The 18,160-nt window shown below is 40.9% G+C and overlaps 2 protein-coding genes across 5 annotated transcripts in view; both read left to right on the top strand.

The window, feature by feature from the left end:
- The first annotated feature begins 1,980 nt into the window (after positions 1–1,980).
- On the top strand, positions 1,981–5,895 carry ifi30 (IFI30 lysosomal thiol reductase). The gene is made up of 7 exons (XM_031732630.2): positions 1,981–2,217; positions 3,203–3,391; positions 3,587–3,661; positions 3,816–3,902; positions 4,031–4,183; positions 5,508–5,576; positions 5,654–5,895. The coding sequence occupies exons 1-7, from the start codon at positions 2,098–2,100 to the stop codon at positions 5,717–5,719; spliced, it is 759 nt and encodes a 252-aa protein (XP_031588490.1). The 5' UTR covers positions 1,981–2,097; the 3' UTR covers positions 5,720–5,895.
- Positions 5,896–6,049: 154 nt separating this feature from the next.
- Positions 6,050–18,160, top strand: part of pde4ca (phosphodiesterase 4C, cAMP-specific a) — a 51,668-nt gene continuing 39,557 nt past the window's right edge. For 2 of the 4 annotated variants that reach the window (XM_039602096.1, XM_039602098.1), the window contains exons 1-2: positions 6,050–7,159; positions 8,637–8,863. In XM_039602096.1, the coding sequence (XP_039458030.1) occupies positions 7,121–7,159; positions 8,637–8,863 (266 nt within the window). In that variant the 5' untranslated portion in view covers positions 6,050–7,120. Of the gene's footprint in view, positions 7,160–8,636; positions 8,864–16,357; positions 16,927–18,160 lie in introns of those variants that run through there. The other 2 variants (XM_039602097.1, XM_039602099.1) reach the window with 1 other exon arrangement.

The raw sequence follows: 18,160 nt of genomic DNA on the forward strand, positions 1-18,160 counted from the left end.
TAGCCGCATGTTATGACACTCCACTTAGCATTACCGAGGAAGTCAGAACCAGTAGTTCAGTTCCTATTGGTTGCCTACTTCCTACATAGAAAGAGAATAGAATCTTTGCTGGTTTTTAAAAGTGGTAGTTGGTCTTAATTTAATAGTCGAACCCAAACAACTTAGCAATGAACGAATTTTAAATTGGATCTTAACGTTATTTAACATTACTAGCTTGTCACAAACTGTTCACATCAGCCTCGTCATCTCAGTGGCTGTCAAGAAGCGATTTTTAAGGAAAGGAAATAGAGAGAAAAGACTGAGGCATGCCAAATGCATAAGAACCGGACTGAAAATCAGTGGAAACAGGTCTGATAGAGACATCCAAATGTTAAATTTCAACTTTACTGAAGCAGTGTGGGATCATTATGACAGAGAACGGAACAAAAAGCAGAAACAAAAGAGCTAAATGTCCTTCAAGAGACCTGGACAACTATTCCTGAAGACTACTTAAAGAAATAAACAGAAAGCTGCCTAAGAGATTTAAGACCATGTTGAAAGATAAAGTGGTCATACCAAAAGTGGACTTGCAAGCTGTATTTCCATGCATGTTTGCACATTTTTTTTAAATAATTTGCTGCACTTAACTTCCATTTACCTGGCAAAATGTTGATGACATTTGTACTCTACTGTAGAAATGTGGGCATTTAAATTTGGGCAATTTGAAAGATGACACCATATGGAAGCGAGAAACTATGAGTTCTGTAATGTTGGCACAACCTGCAGGGATTCTGTTACTTCCTTTTTCATATGTTTGTATTTTATTTAAGTTAATTTATCAGTTTTACATCCACTGTTCTATTTCCTGCCAGCTTTTAATACCAGCTACTCACTGTGTCTATTGAGGAACTCCGACCTCCATATGCTTTCCCCTTAATTTTGGTGTAAGACCGCAGCCTTAAACGGACTTCTGTTTTGCCTCAGTTTCTGTATGCCTTGTGTGGACTTTTGATTCACACAAAGAATATTTGATTTTTTGCCACTCTAATGTGTGCTCTGCCTCCCCTGCCTGGGTATTTGGCCCTGGGCCTTCAGGCCGAGCCTCGTAACACAAACCACATTTCACAGTAAATATGGGAAAGGAAAGAAAGGTGAGGTGAGGTGCTTTGGTTTTGCCAGCTACACCCAACACAAAATACAGGGCAGAGTGTCAGGAAGTTGAGTGAATCACACAGTCATGGCTCACTTCCCTGGTTTCAGACGAAAGCTGTAAGAGATCATGTGAGAATCACCAGGTAATCCTTATATAGTGCCAAAGGTTTGTGATGATTTCCTGCATGTCAACTCTTCTTGAGCAAGACCTTTGGACCGCCTCTGTTTTATAATGAGACAAAACAAGAATGACAACAATAGACAGGAAACTTCCCCATTTATCTGCTGGAAAAAAAACCCCTAACATATCTTAAGAGGGAACTTCTTAACCTTTACAGAACATGATAAGATTTAAAATTGGGATGTTGCATCGTCTTAAAATGCCCTTTTGAATCCTTATTGTAAAGTAAACATTTTCCAGTATTAGGTTTTAATTGTAGAGATACAATTTATGTCACACAAGTTACGGAATGTTCTTAAATTATACCTTGAAAACCTTTGTGAATAAAATAAATAATAAATAACTCATATATATATATATATATATATATATATATATATATATATATATATATATATATATATATATGTGTGTTTATTTCCTTTTAAAAACTTGTGAGCTATTGTGCCTGTACACCACGTTATTTTTTTATTGATAGACTTGAAATGTCCACGTAGTTAAATCACTGCGAACATCACGAACTTTAGGATGTGTAAACTTACTACACACTTGCATGCAAATCACATGGCACTTCTATTTCCTCAGAACAGCAGCAGAGACTTCGCGCTCTTTGGATGGATGTCTCCTAGTTACAAGTGACGCTTAAGACCACAGCTAATCAAAAAACAGCTAACCTGCACGAGGAAGCGCGGTCGAGTATTAAAGACTGGACCCGCACAGTTGTTTGTAGGTCAGTGTTGTGGTGCTAGCGATAGTTAGAAACAGTGACTTGGTTGTAGGTAAGGATGAAGGCACTACTGCTGCTGTTTTTGGCTTTTGGGTACGTCGGCTCCTCCGTGTACTCCTCATGCTCCCAGTCGCCATTAAACTGGTGTTCATCTGTTGGCTCGGCTGTTGAGTGTGGGGTAAGAACTTTAAATACACAACTTTTATCAAGAGCTAATTTTGAATGGCTAGTTAGTGTCGACAACGTTAGCTACTTTCATAGGTACGACAATAGCTAAATAAAAGTTTCTATATTTAAAAAAAAAAAAAAAAACGCAGTGAGAGAAAGCGTAGCAGCACCAATGAGTGCGTCGCTGTAATGTGATATGCGGTCAGTTTTCAGGTAAACCCAGTAAACCGACCTGACCGCAAATAATGGTTTCCTCTGATAAAGACTTCAAAATTATAGTCTGAATGTGAAGAGGTGAAAAATTATCATGCACATGGAGTTAGCGGAGCCAGTCTCTTACAAAAAAATCAGTGTCATCCTTAAGTGTTGCCCTTTTCTTCGTCTTTTAATGACGTCACTGGTGTTATTAAGTAATTATTTGTAGCTAATGTTCGGTGTTAGCTAACAAATACTCGCTGAAACTCTGTAACCTTTTTTTGTCTTTGTCTGTTAACTGAACTTCGAAAGAACCTGTTATTTTTAGGTTTTAAGGAACTAGGAAGTAAAACTTTCAAATTTGCCAGTTCTTTGCCAGCTGTACGCTCTTTACATGCACCACTAAGCAGCCAGTTTAGCTGGTCTTACCATAGTTGGCATACAGTGAATAAAAGATAGTCATGTAAAGGGTGATAGATTTATTAACAATATTACAATCACAATTAGAAGACAATAAACAATATAAATATAATTCAGACTTTTAAAAACGATCTCTGCAACAACTTGATAGGTAATCTGTGTATGTTGTTTTTAAGTCATAAAAAAGGACCAGCAAATGCACACTTTCAACCTTTCTATAGCATTTTCAGCTGAAATTGGCGTGATCACAAGTAATTACAACCACATGCTATTGATGAAAAGTCATAGTATAACTCTCACTGATGCTGAGCTTCCTTTGGAGTCTTGAACATGGTGGCGTTTTGAAGAAGCTGACCTCCCTGTTTTGCTCTTTCCTGTAGGTTTTGAAGTCGTGCCTTCATTCCAACTACACCAAGTCCCGACAGACAGACGATCCCATTGTGGTGGGGCTTTACTACGAGAGTCTGTGTCCTGGGTGCAGACAGTTTCTTGTTACGATGCTCTTCCCCACAGTGATCCTCCTGAGGGACATCATGAATGTTCAACTGGTGCCTTTCGGCAATGCCCAGGTAAGCAGTCGGCCAAGCAGCTTGGTTGCAGACTGGGTTTGTAAATCTACCTTAAATATTTGAGTAGTGCATAGAAAAATCCTGTGCAAAAACATTTATGGTCAAAGGCAACCCAAGAGTTGTCATCACTAAATCTGTCAAAAATTTAAAAAAAATTAACCCAAGTACATCATTAGCAACTGTGTTCCATTCCAGGAGGTCAAAAAGGATGAAAAGTACGTCTTTACTTGCCAGCATGGAGAAAAGGAGTGTCTGGGCAACATGATTGAGGTAACGTTCCACCCCAGACACACACCAACGGCTCAAACTGCTGAATAATGTGTCATGTCAGGTGTCAAAAGCATCTTGCTGTGTTGCTTTAAAATACTTATTTTTTTTTTTTTTAAATGAATGAAATATTTGCTGCTTCTTTTTTTTTCTGTAGACTTGTTTGATGAACATGTCCATGATGGCTTTTCCAATCATCTTCTGTATGGAGTCCTCCTCTGATGTCATCAATTCAGCCAAAGCTGTAAGTGCGTGTGTTGGTTGATTTATACAGGTAATTGACTGGTCTAGACCACTTCAGTCCATGCCTCTTTTTTTTTTTTTTGGTCACTAATAAATTGCCGTTTCATGTCCCATCATGTTTGGTTGTAGTGTACTGGAGTCTATGACCCCAGTTTGAGCTGGGACAAAGTCATGAGCTGCGTCAATGGTCCTCAAGGAAACCAACTGATGCATGAAAATGCCTTGGAGACGGCTGCCCTGAAACCTCCGCACGAGTACGTGCCCTGGATCACCATTAATGGGGTAAGACTTTACTGCAGTAACAGCCTATCCGGCAAATACCATGGTGTTGAGTTTTACTTATATAGTGCCAAATCACAACACAGGCACGTAAAGGCACTTTATCTCATAGGGTAAAGACCCTACAACGTAAGCAAACCCCAACAATCAGACAACCCGCAATGAGCAGCACTTGGTGACAGTGTAAAGGAATAACTCCCCTTTAACAGGCAAAAAAAACCTCCTCCTCTCTGACTGTTAGCTATCTGCCGCAACCAACTGGGGCGTGAGCAGAAAGGAAAAGGGAGACAGGACACAATACAAACTATAGGACTGAGAAGACAGAATTGAATGACATACAGCATGGAAGTGGACGTTTTTCCTTTACTGTGTAACAACATAATGAAGAGGTGAGAAACTATAAGACATCAGACTGGAATAGAGAAAGTGATTTGAAATGATCCAGATCTGATGTTCACTCTGTCCTTCAAAAGAAGCGCTGTTACTTTTTCAGTGATGAGTTTGACACTTGATCTGCCTCAAATCTGTAAGTGAAAGAAAGCTGGGACTACAGCTTCACAGGACCTCCAAAGCTTAAAGGGACATGCTGCGTCTTTTTCACGTGACATCATGTAGTACCCTAACATAAAAATTGAAGTTTTGTCTAAAGCAAGTCACATGTGGATTGCAGGCACGCCCACTTAAACCCCTCTTCTTTATTAGAGGCGTTAGTATTGGAATGTTAAACACTGTTTTTGCTGTTAGGAGTTTTACTATGTACCGTACTTCCTGGACCAACTTAAGGTCTTCTTTTTGTATTTAGATTTCCAAAATCCATATGGCAATAGGTGCATACTAAGTGTGCCTCACCTGATTACAATTTTGCTAAGATCACATGACCCAAGATTGACGGCAATCATATTTATTTGGGATTCCTGTGAAGAGCAAGTCAAATGCTAAATCATCAGATCATCCACAATATAAGGTTATCATGCTGCTCAGCTCTATCTGTTGCATTTGCCTGTCCCTTTTTTGGAAATGGTCTCTCTCAGCCTTTGCACTTACCTCTTTAGTCATTCACACCTGTCTTCCTTACAGTTATATGACATTGCTGTGACCTGCAATCATCTGCAAGTCATGCACCTAGCAATCTAACAAGAGGTCAATCAGATGATCTGTCTGTGACGGCCTCTTATTGCTGTTTTACATTCCAGTATCACCAGGTTTAAGACATAAAGTGTACTGCTAAGTGTCTGTTGCCTTAATAAACCATTCAAACTGTATAACTGAGGTATGAGAAGTTACTTATTTTTAAATTTTGGGAATATTAATTTTCATTGATTTGTAGGAGCATACAGAGGACCTGCAGGAAAAAGCCATGAATTCTCTCCTCACTCTCGTCTGCAGCATGTACAAGGTACAGTCATCAATGTCTACTAGATATCTGCCTTGTAATTTACTTGAACTTAAGTTTTTGTTTTATTGTTTTTTCAGGGCACTAAGCCTGCGGCCTGTGGGGGGAGCCAGATGCACTACAAAACTTACTGCCAGAATGTGTGAAGGAGCAATTCTGCACATGCCTGTTTACTAGCCAGGTGTGGCCTCTAAACAAGAAACACTGAGGAATGTCATCAAAGATTTTCTTTTTCTTTTTGTGTTTTTGCACTTTGTTTCGAAGAATTTGATCACTTCACTTTTGTAATTCCAAAATATAAAAACACACGTTACCTTCTTAAGAGACTGTGTTGTCATTGAATTGATATCTATGGAAGCCATAAAATCATAAATGGCTTTTGTAGCACTTTGGTATTTGCCCTATTTAAAGTGTTTTTTTGCTAAACTTTTTAAAAAACAGTTTAGATGGAGGTACACAAACACAAATCGTCATTTGTTCGAGGTAATAAACACACACACACACACAGTAGGGTATTAATATCTTGTGGGGACATCTAATTGACATAATGCTTTACTTAGCCCCTAATCCTAACCATTGAAAATGAATGCCTAAACCTAACCATAACCAATTGTAACTCTGTGACTAAAACCACATTCTGAGTCTCAAAATTTCCTTCAAACTTGTGGGAACCAGGATTTTGGTCCCCAAAAGGGCCGTTGGTCCCCACAAATATAGTAAACTTCCAAGTTTTGGTCCCCACAAAGATATGAATACATGCTTACACACACACACACACACACAGTGTTGTCACAGTGCTGTATTAAAACTGATATTTTGAGTTTATTTACTAGATTCTTTGTCTTTGTAGTCTCCCACAGCGTCAGATGTAATGTTTAATGTAAATAGTAGGATAATGGGTAATCTAAAGCTCATGCCTAATGGCCTTGAAAACATGTGTCACAGTTGACCTTATACTTCACGTTCTGTTTGTTTTTTTAAACCTGAGTTAATGTGGGTTTAGCATCAGGAGGCACAGGTTCATTAAAGTTCACAAAATCTCCTGAATCTTTAACACAGACTCACCTACAACTACAAATTTAAACCGTGTTCATGGAGTAAGAAAAAAAGCTTAAATGAGAAGATTTTAGGCAACAGCTTGATCAAACCCAGAGTTTTGCTGCACTGACCGGCAGGTCTGGATATGCAAGGTCCACAGATTCTGCAGACAGATAGACTCACATGACTAATGGCCTGCCACGCAGCCTGTTCCACCGCCTCAATCTCTCTACCAGCATCTGCAGCCTCCACATACTTCCTGTTTTGGCGACTAATTGTCATTTTCCAAAACATCGGTTTACTACTACTAAGAAAGTTTGCTGTTTATCACCGATGTGATGACAGCTGAGGGTTTTGAAGAGGCGGGGAGACAGTTTGGTCTGTACTGAGTGACATCCCAGCTAAATGCTGGTGCCACAGACAACTTCATATCTCATCTTAACTGTAGTTCCTGTATCCTCCTCGTTGGTATTTCCTTCTCATTTGTCTGGTTCCCAGTAGCTGAAAGTATGAGGAGAAATAACTCAAAAATTTTCAACTTCACAGAGGTAAGAGTAATAATTTCACGTTTAAGAAATTCGGCAACATCTATTACGCTTGGATTGGTTATTTATTTCATTTGCTTTCTTTTATGAACGCAAAAGAAAGTGAACTGGTTACACATTAGCAAAAACTAAATGGAAAGCTATGATGTGTGATTAATGTGGATTATGTAATTGCACTGCTACGTGTTTTGTTTTCCTTTCTTGTTCCTGTTGCCAAATAGTTGTGGAAACTTCAATGGGAGCTTGTGAGTGAAAATAAGCAACAGCATTAAAGTATAAAATTGTGTCATTTAGGAAGGAAATCATTTGGTGGCAAAGACAAAGTTAATGTGTTGCAGCATAGCTTTCTCTTGATTGATCCAACTCATAATCCATGAAGTTGACACATCGGCCCCTCTCGTGGTGATCTTGGATAGAGACGGTCAACAATAAAACTCCAGAGTCTGTTGACATTTGTTTATGGAAAGGTGAAACTCCCAAGCAGAAGGAGAGATAGGGTCACGGGATACAGCGGCAAACAAGGACTCTTATCTGTTTCCCCTCAACGCTGACGCTGAAACAGAGAAGCCCTGAGAGCGAAATCCCAAACACTGTCTCCCTGTAAGAACCGTCTATTGTGTCCAAGGTGATAGTGTGTTTGGTCTCAGGACCTGAAATCAGATAAACCTTCCAAAAATAATGCTCGAGTTGGCTTTTGTGAGGCTTGTCACATTTTTAGTAGCGTCATAAAAACAGCCCTGTGCATGGCTTACCTTTAGATCTCAGCAGATGGTCTTTTTTTTTTACTTAACAGAGACTTTTCAAGAAGCTCTGGAAAAATAAAAACTTCTCTCTGCTGGAAAACATGCAGCTTTCCTTTACGTATGGTTTCTGTGATATCCCTGCTAAAATGCTGCGTCTGTATTGTTGCTCTGTCACCAGTTCATGCAGTGCTTGTAATTATTGCAGGCCATAAACTATTAAAAATGCTTTTTAAGTCAACGAAAAGGCAAATCCAGTCTCTGAACATAATTTTCATTTTTCAAAGTAATAGCCCAGAAAGCTGCACATAAGCTAAATTATAGGATGAATGAGTGTCAAGTACTTTTGAGCCAGGGTTTGCTGCTGAAAAGCACAGAGCTGCTGATTGTTGTGATGCATAGCAATCAATCTTGTTAGCGCCACAGCACATGCACATCCCTTTCATTTCAGTAAGAAAGACGAGCTGACATGCAAAGCATATGAAAGAAAATCAAGTTAACCAAGCAGTTTCCATTTGTCTGCAGTAAACTCCAAACTTATGAGTTCAGTGCAAAAAGGCGAACAAGTTAAAAAGCTGGCCCCCCTTTATGTCTCCAATCTAGTCTTTATTAATGCAGATTTATCCTGTCTTTTTACCATCACACTCTTCTTTTTCTAGCTTACAGTTAGACGTGTATGCATATATCATCTCAGTAAAAAAAACAAAAAACAAATCGCCTGCCTTTTGTCTGCCTTACAGAGACAGTGGGATTCCTTAGACCAAACCTCTGTAGAACCTCTCCAGGACTGTGATATCAGATGGGCTGTGAAGAGGCTCTTCTCGGGAAACCTGCAGCTGCCCAAGCTTTCCTGCAGACCCTCTGCTCAGGATGGCCCTCCGCCCGTCGCCCCATCGGGCCCTGCGACCTACAGGATCAAACACTCGAGAAGTTATGGGACTCTGACCAGCTGCATGTCCAGAGGCCTGTAAGTCACTGATGTTGAACATGTTTAGTGGCATTTTGCTAAATGAATTTAAATGCGCATACCCCAACATCACACATCCTGCCTCAAAAGCATGTTTGGGAACACATGATACTTCTGGTATCTCACACATGTTAAATTCAGTCTTTAAATATCCTCTGATTTCCTCTAGAAGGAACTCTGGAGTTTAAGTGTTCCCAAAACCAGTGCTCTGTGTGGAAAGGAGTTAATCTTTTCCTAGTTTCCCAACAGCTGGGCCCCTTCTCAAGCTTAATGATTAAAAATATATGTGTTCAGTGTGAAACCAGCCCCTGTGAAGCAAGCTGTGGTCTTGTAAATCAACACAGATTAACGAGTACTTAATGATCATCCGTTTTTTGGGGGGGTGGGTGGGGCTAATTGTTTATTTAGGTTGAAAAAAGCTGAGTTGCTTCTCGAGCATATGATTGAACAAAGTGTCCCGCTTAAGGCGTTGCGCTCCCCTCTGTCACACTGCTGAACAATTATCGCCATAAAAGATCAGACAAACAAGGCTCTTATTATTGTTTCCACAACAACATTCAAGCTGCTTCAGCAATACATCTGTAGCAATTTCGGCCTCTCTAAACTTCGTGTGTGGGTGTGTACGTGTCTGCGTGTGCGTGTGTCGGCGTGTGTGTACGTTTGCCATCATTACGTCTCTTTTTCCACCTGTTGATGGAATCCGGACACATCTGTTTGATGTTGTTATTAGTTTTTGTGAACCTCACAGGTGATCAGCTGAACCCCTATTGGCTTCTTCTTTGTCATGTGATTCATTGTTGAGTAGCACCTCTGCAAACACTGGATAAACTGAGACTTTTACATTGCTCTTTATACGCTCACTGGCCACTTTATTAAGTACACCTATACAACTTCATGAAATATCCAACCAACCAGTGACATGGCTGCAGCTCTGTGCATTTGGCCATTTAGAAATGATTGAGACGACCTGCTAAAATTCAAAATGAGCTTCAGAATGGGGAAGAAAGGTGATTTAACCATCTTTCGACGTCGCTTAGAGTTTGGTGCCAGACGTGCTCGTCTGAGGATTTCACAAACTGCTGATCTGCTGGGATTTTAGCCACATAGTCACCTCTAAGGTTTACAGAGAAGAGTCTGAAAGCGAGAAACTACCTTGAAAGTTTATTATTTGGTTAGCTGTAGGTGGTGGTGGTTCAATGCCTGACTGCTCCAGTCTCCATGCTTAGGCATCCTTAGGCAAGGTACTAACCCCAAGTTGCTCTACGATGCATCCATCAGAGTATGAATGTGTGTGAATGTTAGATAGAAAGCACTTGAGCAGAGAAAAAAGAGCTTGTGGGAATGGGTGTGAATGGGTGTGAGGCATGTTGTATAAAGTGCTTTGAGTGCTCGGGTAGATTAGAAAAGCACTATATAAGAACCAGTCCTTTTACCATTAATGAAGTAGATGTGCCACAGCAGCATAAGAGCACAGTGGGTGTTGCTGCTACATAAGAACAAGTTTTGCTTGGGCTTTCCAAAATTGGACAGTAGAAGTGCCGAGACATTCTGAGGTTATGGTCAGGATTTGGTGTAAACAGCTTGAAGGCATGATCCATCCAGCCTTGTATCAATGATTCAGGCTGGTGTCGGTGTATTTTAGAGTTTTAGAAAATTAATTTTGAAGTTTAGAGTCCGTCTAAAAACAGTGGGATACATGGAGGATCTTTAAAGGAGATGGATGATGCCAGCTGTTTTAAAGTAATCTGTGCAAACAGATGAATGACTGACTGATAATAGAGAGAAACCAAGGGGAAATGACAGGTAGAGTCTCTTGAAGAAATTTGTGAGAAACAGTGTCAACTGGGCAGAAAGAAGTGCACATATTAGAAACTATATCAAGGAGATCATTCCATCCATTCCTTTTTCTTTCAGGTTATTCAATTCAGGGTCGTGGGGGGCTGAAGCCTATCCCAGCTGGCCTTATGGCAGCTGGGATAGGCTTCAGTAGATAGGCATACTTCAGGTATCTCACACATGTTAAGGATCCGAGCGTGAACTGTGACCTGACACCATAGATCAGGGGTGTCAAACTTCAGGCCTCGGGGGCTGGTGTCCTGCAGGTTTTAGATCTCACCCTGGGTCAGCACACCTGAATCATATGATTAGTTCATTACCAGGCATCTGGAGAACTTCAAGACATGTTGAGGAGGTCATTTAGTCATTTAAATCGGCTGTGTTGGATCAAGGACACATCTAAAACAGGACACTGGTCCTCGAGGCCTGGAGTTCGACACCTGTGCCATAGATCTTACTACCAAAAAAATAAATAAATAATAATATAATAATTAAAAAAATTCACACTCAACAGAGCCAGTGAAGTAGGACGATTTTCCGGTTGAGCGTGGTTAATAACTTCTTCATGTGAATAAAGTGAAAAGGAAGATCTGTATTTTCCCATCTCTGTTCAGCTTTTTTGATGAATATAATCATTGATCCAAAGAGGAGGGATTAATCTGGATTTTACAGAGGCTGTGTTATCAGGATCTGATGTACACAGATTACTGATATTTGAACACAGCTGCAATGTTGAGATGGAGATATAAGAGAACTGGGAACCATGCTGCCAAGTTCTCATTAGATGAATCCCATAGGCATTCAACCTATTGATTTCCTGTTTCTTGAGAGAGTGGGCGCAGGTTCGAATCCTACCTGTGGCGGTTGTCGCATGTCTTCCCTGCTCTCGCTCCCTCTGCTTTCTTGACACTCTTTAGTGTACCCTTTCAAATAAAGCCATCTTCATCACACAGTTCAGTGAAATGATTCATTCATTAATCCCTGGCTTCTTCCGTTGGCATGTCAATTCGTCCTTTTCATGCCGAACCACAAAAAAACCTCCGCTTGATGCAGTGTATCCATCTGTGTGTGTGTGTGTGTGTGTGTCTGTGTGTGTGTGTGTGTGTGATAGGAATAGCGATGTATGTACTGAGTAGAAAAAGTACTTTATGATGTTTGCATGTGGATCGATGAGTGGCCTATCATGCGAAACACTTTCAGTGGTCAATAAGAGCACTACATAAATGCATTCTGTGGGTCATCTCCGGTAGCAGTTCTCAGTATTACAGTCACATTTGGATACAATTGATTGCAGCACGAGACTTTGCAAGCTGGAAAAGATACTCATTGTTTTCTGGTAAATTGAATTCTTTTGACACATATTATGCAACTATAAAAGGTCATAAGTTTGTTTTTTTTAACTTTATAGCATGCTCTGCTGCAACAACACAACTGTAACTGTCTCTATCCTAGACTGATCAAACGTTTTCTTGTAGGAGGTCAGGTCAGCTTATAGTCAGTCTAAGCCCGGTAACACGTCCCATCAAAGGTGCTCTAGAACTTCGCCGTGAAGTTCTCACCACTTCTTGACTCACTCTCCTGCAGACTCTGCCACTGTGCTGCAATCCCCACCCAGCGGGTAGAGCCTGGGGAAGTTGCACACAGTTGCTGCACACTCTCCTGCCAAAGACACTCTTTCAAAAGAGATTCTTAATGTCAAGATTTTTACTTCCAGGTTAAGTAAAAAGGAACTTCAGCTTTAACAGCTTTTTCACTGATAGATATTTTATTCACAATTGAACAATATGGCAAATATATAAATTGAGAAGCTGTACTGCTTTTAACAAAAAATATTAGCTCATTTTGGAATTTCATTCCAACAGCACATCTAAAAACATTGGAACGAGGGCAACAGTTGGGTGGAGAAACATTTTACAGCTAATGAGGTTAACTGCCAGCAGGTCAGTGACATGATTGGGTATAAAAAGAGCATCCTAGAGAGGCAGAGGTTCACCAAGCTGCAAAAAACTGTGTCTACAAATTGTGGAACAACTGCAGAATAATGATCCTCAATGTAAAATTGCAAATACTTTGAATATCTCATCATCTGCAGTACATAATGTCCTCAAAAAATTTAGAAAATTGGGAGAAATCTCTTTGTGCAGGGGACAAGGCTGAAAATCAATATTGGATGGCTATGATCTTTTGGCCCTCGGGCGGCACTGCATTAAAAACAGGAACAATTCTGTCATGGAACTGTGAGCACAGTTCACCGTGCCATCTGCAAATGCAGGTTAAAGCTCTATCATGAAAAGAAGAAGCCCTAATTGGACATGATCCACGAACGCTGCTGTCTTCTCTGAGCCGAAGATCGTTTAAAATGGACTTCTGTGGTCAGACGAATCAAAATGTGAAATTCTTTTTGAAAAACACAGACACCACATCTCATAGACGAAAGGGCAGAGGGACCGTCCAGCATGTTATCAGTGCTCAGTTCCCAATCCTGCACTTTGAACAGTGCTTAACAATTTCCAGATGTGCAAGCTGCCCATTCCATAAGCATGTGAGTGCATTAGTGCCCACAGACCATCAATGCTGAAAGGTATATACAAGTTTTAGAGCGACATCGGCTCCCATCCAGACGACATATTTACAATAGCATTATGTATTTTAGCCCGGCTAAACCACATACTTCATCTATTACATCTGCATGACTTTGTATTAGAAGAGTCAATTTGCTGAACTAACCTGTCTGCAGTCCAGACCTTTCACCAACTGAAAACATTTACAGCATCATGAAGTGAAAACTTCAACAAAGAAGAGCCAGGACTGATGAGCAGCTAGAATCATATATCAGACAAGAAAGAGACAACAAAAGACCAGCAGCTGGTCTCCTCAGTTCCCAGATGTTTAAAAGAAGAGGGGATTGGTGCACAGTGGTAAACATTGCCCTGTCCCGACTTTTTCAAACACGTCGCTGCCATCAAATTCAAACATTAAATGGGCTTTCTGTGTTCTGTTGTGAATAAAATACGTGTTTATGATATTTGCAAATCATTTCGTTCTCCTTTTATTGACATTTTACGCAGCATCCCACCTTTTTCAGCATTGGGTTTGTAAATTAAAACTTTGGAAAAATGCTATCTTGCCAGCCTCTTTGTGCACGTATGGGGCCCTAAAATGCAGAAAAAAAAACTTCAGATGCACTATAAACATCACATCTAGATTTATACTAACAGATTACTGCTATAACGCAGCACATAAAAAATAGGTGCAAGTACTGTGATGTTTCACTTTTATTTACTTCATAAATGTTTATATGACAGCAGGTATAAAGTAGCACGGCTACAAACATGACAGCAGGGATATCGAAGGACTAGAAAGCCTTTCATTATGTTCCCTTTCTTTGAAGAGAGCCATGTGCTCTCCTGTTTACCAGTTGGTAGTGCAGTTTTGATGGGATGCCAGAGAAAGTGTTTATAGAGAAGTCTTAGGATGCTTTATGGCTGACAATGCTGCAAATCTTAGGATAACCTTTCCCTTTTCCTTTCCTACATTATATACATCAAATTTGCATTAAATAACTCCAGAACGGACCTCAGCAGCTTGGGAGGGATGTGGCTTTTTATGAAACATCTGAGGAAGAATGTTCTCAAAAGACAAACCATTTCCAACCCGGAATAAAACAGATGGTTTACAAACAAAGTGGATCTGGTGTGAGCTTTTTCTCCAAGTGTGTCATACTCGATGTCTGAAAGTGTCTGACGCACGCTTCCTGCTGGCAGCTGAGGCCTAAAAACCTGGAATTACAACGTCACTGTGAAAGAGAAGGTTGTAAGCATGCTCTGCCCACAGCAGATGGGATCGCCAGATGGATGTTTGGAGACAGTGAGTCAGCGTAATGTTTTCTATGAGCCCTGTTTTTTCTGGGGGTTTTTTTGTTCTTTCTGTCTTTGGCTTGCTTCATTGCGGGATAAACTTTCGGGTGAATCTCGTATCGAGAAACAAGCAGAAAGCCTTTTTCCAAACTAACAGTCATCCCATCCCAGACACTACTCAGTGTCAGTTATCATAGACGCAGTCACATGAGAGGCTGCGAGTCTGAGCCACTCTTGAAAAGTTGTATGCAAACTTTATGCTGACAGAAGCATCCAGCTGATGGTGCTGCCTCGATGTCTGATTCTGTAAAAAGTGGGAATATCTCGAAACACACGAATGGGCTCAGTGTGAGGAACTCCGCTCCAGATGTGCCTCAGGAATACTTAAATCTGAATCTGATTGGGCACTGGGTAGCTCTTAAGCCTCTGCGGCTCTGAGAGTTGATGACAACGATAATAAGCCCATAATTTGGCTTTATTCATCTATTTATTTTGCTCTCACGATTGCACATCTCCAAGTGAAATAGTATTATTTCCATATTCCTCAGGGTAATGTCACAGTCCTCTTGGCTCCGGCTGGCTGTGCTGTAGCTCCGTCTGCTTGCAGAAACACCAGAAATGTTTTGTTTCTGTGCTCGCTGATATCGTCGCATAGAAAAAAAACAAAACTTTAAGATGCCAGACAAATTGTGTTTGTGCTTTAGTCTGCTGTTGCTTAGCCTGGTTCCAGTGACTGCTTTAAAAAAAACATGTTTCTTTGGATGTTAAATGTTAACTAACTTTGGCTGGCGTGTGCTGAACAGGTGGGGTACAGAGTTAATAAAGGTGTGCCTGAAGGTCGGGTTAATGAGCAAAGTGAGAGTGAACCGAGACAAAACGACAGTAAATCACATTCTGAGATGAGCTGCAAAAGATTATTTGTCTCATTTCTAGATATAAAGATGGATAAGCAGAAATAACAGCACCAAATTTAATGCAGTGCAGTGCTAATGAGTGTATGCACACACAGACACACACAAAAGCTCTCAAGCAAACAATTCTTATTTCCTGCTTTCCCTAAACAGCTGTTGGTCATAGGTTCAGTCCTGTGTCAGATGTTCCAGCTCCCTAGGTTATTTTAGTTACTCTAGACAGCACCGGTGTTTAGTTATGAGTCCTTAATCACAGGAGGACCTTTTCTCACTCTCCGGCGATAAACAGAGAGATTGGGTGAGGGAGAAGATGTTGTTGCCTCTGGTCACAGATAGAGAGTGCCATCGTGACAGCACCCATGCTCTCTATAGCTTTTATCTACCTCTGCTTTTTATAGTCAGAGGCACTTCATGTGATTCTTCCTGGTGCGCTCAGAGCATGTGAAAGGCAAAGAAGCGGTCTCTGAGGAAATAGGCAACTTCACAACAGACACCTTGGGGAGTGCAGGGGGGGAAAAAAAAGCCTGAGTATGCAAAGTTGGGAGTGAGAGTAAGTAAGGTGAGCTCGAAGGCCAAGCCAGGCGACGGCTTAATGTTTATACACAGGCGGAATTTGGAAAGGAAGTAATTATGAAGCACAGTTTGAAGTTGATGAACAATATGTTCCTTAGGATTGCAAGGGAGAGAAGAGGGGGGAAGTAGAGGGATGGAAAGAGGGATAGAGGAGCAGAAGGAGGTAATCTGTCATGCTTCCACTCCCTGTAAATCAGACGTCCATATTTAGTTGGAAAGAGGGAAGGCCTAACAGTAATGTAAACAAAGCCTGGGGGAGGGAAGAAGGCAGGGAGAGTTTATCATCAACACTAATGTTTGAACGGCCAGCACGGCAGTCAGCATGGTCTTTAGGAAGAGACAAGAGACAACGGAGCTGATAGAGCACAGCTAAAGGTAGAGAGGTAGCTTTGTCAATATTCTGAGCAGTCTTGTCTATTCCATTTTGGATTTTGAAAGCAGGTTTTTATTCTTGAGATCTCTGAGAGAATTTTGGAGTAATGATGAGCAGGCCCAGATCCGCACCCGTTTCATATGTCATGTCACAAAAAAGTCTTTAAACAAACCAGACGACAACATTTTTCAAAGGGAGAGCAAGCAAAGAGGGAGCGATCACCTGACCACTGACCGTCTATCTATTCATCATGAACGACCTGTGCTCCGAGAGCTCCGAGGAAGAACAATCTGAAGTCGATGAGACCCCCCGGGAACAAAAGCTGTCCCGCCTTCCCGTGATTCAGCTCATGTCCAGGACCGTAGGGGGTTCCACGGGAGGATCTCCAAAGGTTTCACCCAAGGATTCGCCGCGCGGGTCTCCTCGAAATTCCCCGCTGCTCTTCAGGAAGCTGCTGATGAACCGCAGCATCAACCTCCAGAGGCGCCGCTTCACCCTGGCCCACACCCCCAGGTAGAGTTTATGACTGCAGCCAAGATGGCATAGATGACAGTTGTTGCACTTTGCATTATTCTCACTCAAAATAATTAAAAAAGGGTTATTTTTCTGCAGATTTTGAAGATGTGTTAATGTTAATGCAAGTTGTGCTCCAAATCCACCTCATTATACAAACTAGGATTCTCATCATTCATAAGCCATCTATTCTTATCGAATGTTCACATTTAGCACATCATTTAGACATGGATGATGCATATGGAGGGGGGTGGGAGGCTATATAAGAGTTGTTTGGTGCTCTTTGCTGTTCCTGTTGGTATTTGGTAAAGAAGAACAGTCTTATGGCCATCTTTACTCCACTCGGTTGGAGATGTTGATGCGTTTAAGTGTATTTTTGTCCAAGTGTTTCACACCACAAAACTGGTTGCCCTGAAGCTTATCTTATGAAAGTAAGACTGACCACAAGATGTGCTTATATTCATGCGTTTCAGTCATTTCTGCTCTCCTCTGCCAGGATAAAACTAGCCTTTGTTTTTGTTAAGATCTAATCCAAATTTTGTTCTCATAATGTGCTTTTTTTTTTTTAAAGTTTCATTTCCATAAATAGACCTGCCCTTATTTACTGACTGCACATAGGTGCGTGGTTCCTGCTTGTGTTTAGCTTTTTCTTTTTTCTATGAAATCTGCTAATTATGGAATTCATTCACAGCATACCTGCTGATGAGCGTTGAGTTTATATTAAGAAACGCTTTTCCAAACCCGCTGTCAGCTTTAGTGCTGAATTACCTGCAGCCAGGAGTGTTTTTCCTAAGCTTTGTTCACCTTTTGCTTTCCATCATGTCAGTAAACACAGCTCAGCGACATCCTTGTTGTCACAGGATCAGCAGTTTGTTGTTCCACTTGTTAAGGACACGCTTCAATCTTTCAGCAACGTCTTCTTGTTTAACAGCCGCACTTTTTAATCGCTGCACTCGCTGCGAAAGCACACCTCAAACAACTGGATATTTCCTGCCGAGTTTCAAACACCTTAAATTTATTCTTCCGTTGCAGCGGTCATAAATCTCTTTGGAAACAACGCAGCAGTCTCTCTATCAGGCAGCGCTGCTCTGGTACCTGTTGATAGCTTTAGTTTTATGATCCGTTATTGAATCACGTCAGGCTCATGATTTTATTCTTTTCAGTGCAATTTAAACATTTACCTAGTCCCCCAATTAGATTGCATTTGACCATAACTTCTCGAGATAGGGAGAAT

The sequence above is a fragment of the Oreochromis aureus genome, linkage group 18, assembly GCF_013358895.1.
Source record: "Oreochromis aureus strain Israel breed Guangdong linkage group 18, ZZ_aureus, whole genome shotgun sequence".
NCBI classification, from domain to species: Eukaryota; Metazoa; Chordata; class Actinopteri; order Cichliformes; family Cichlidae; genus Oreochromis; species Oreochromis aureus.

What these genes read in the sequence shown, in the direction of transcription:
- ifi30 (XM_031732630.2), top strand. Translation starts at nt 2,098, where the DNA reads ATGAAGGCACTACTGCTGCTGTTTTTGGCTTTTGGGTACGTCGGCTCC. An exon ending in GCTCGGCTGTTGAGTGTGGG is followed by an intron (nt 2,218 to 3,202) that starts GTAAGAACTTTA and finishes TCTTTCCTGTAG; the next exon opens with GTTTTGAAGTCGTGCCTTCA. An exon ending in TCATCAATTCAGCCAAAGCT is followed by an intron (nt 3,903 to 4,030) that starts GTAAGTGCGTGT and finishes GTTTGGTTGTAG; the next exon opens with TGTACTGGAGTCTATGACCC.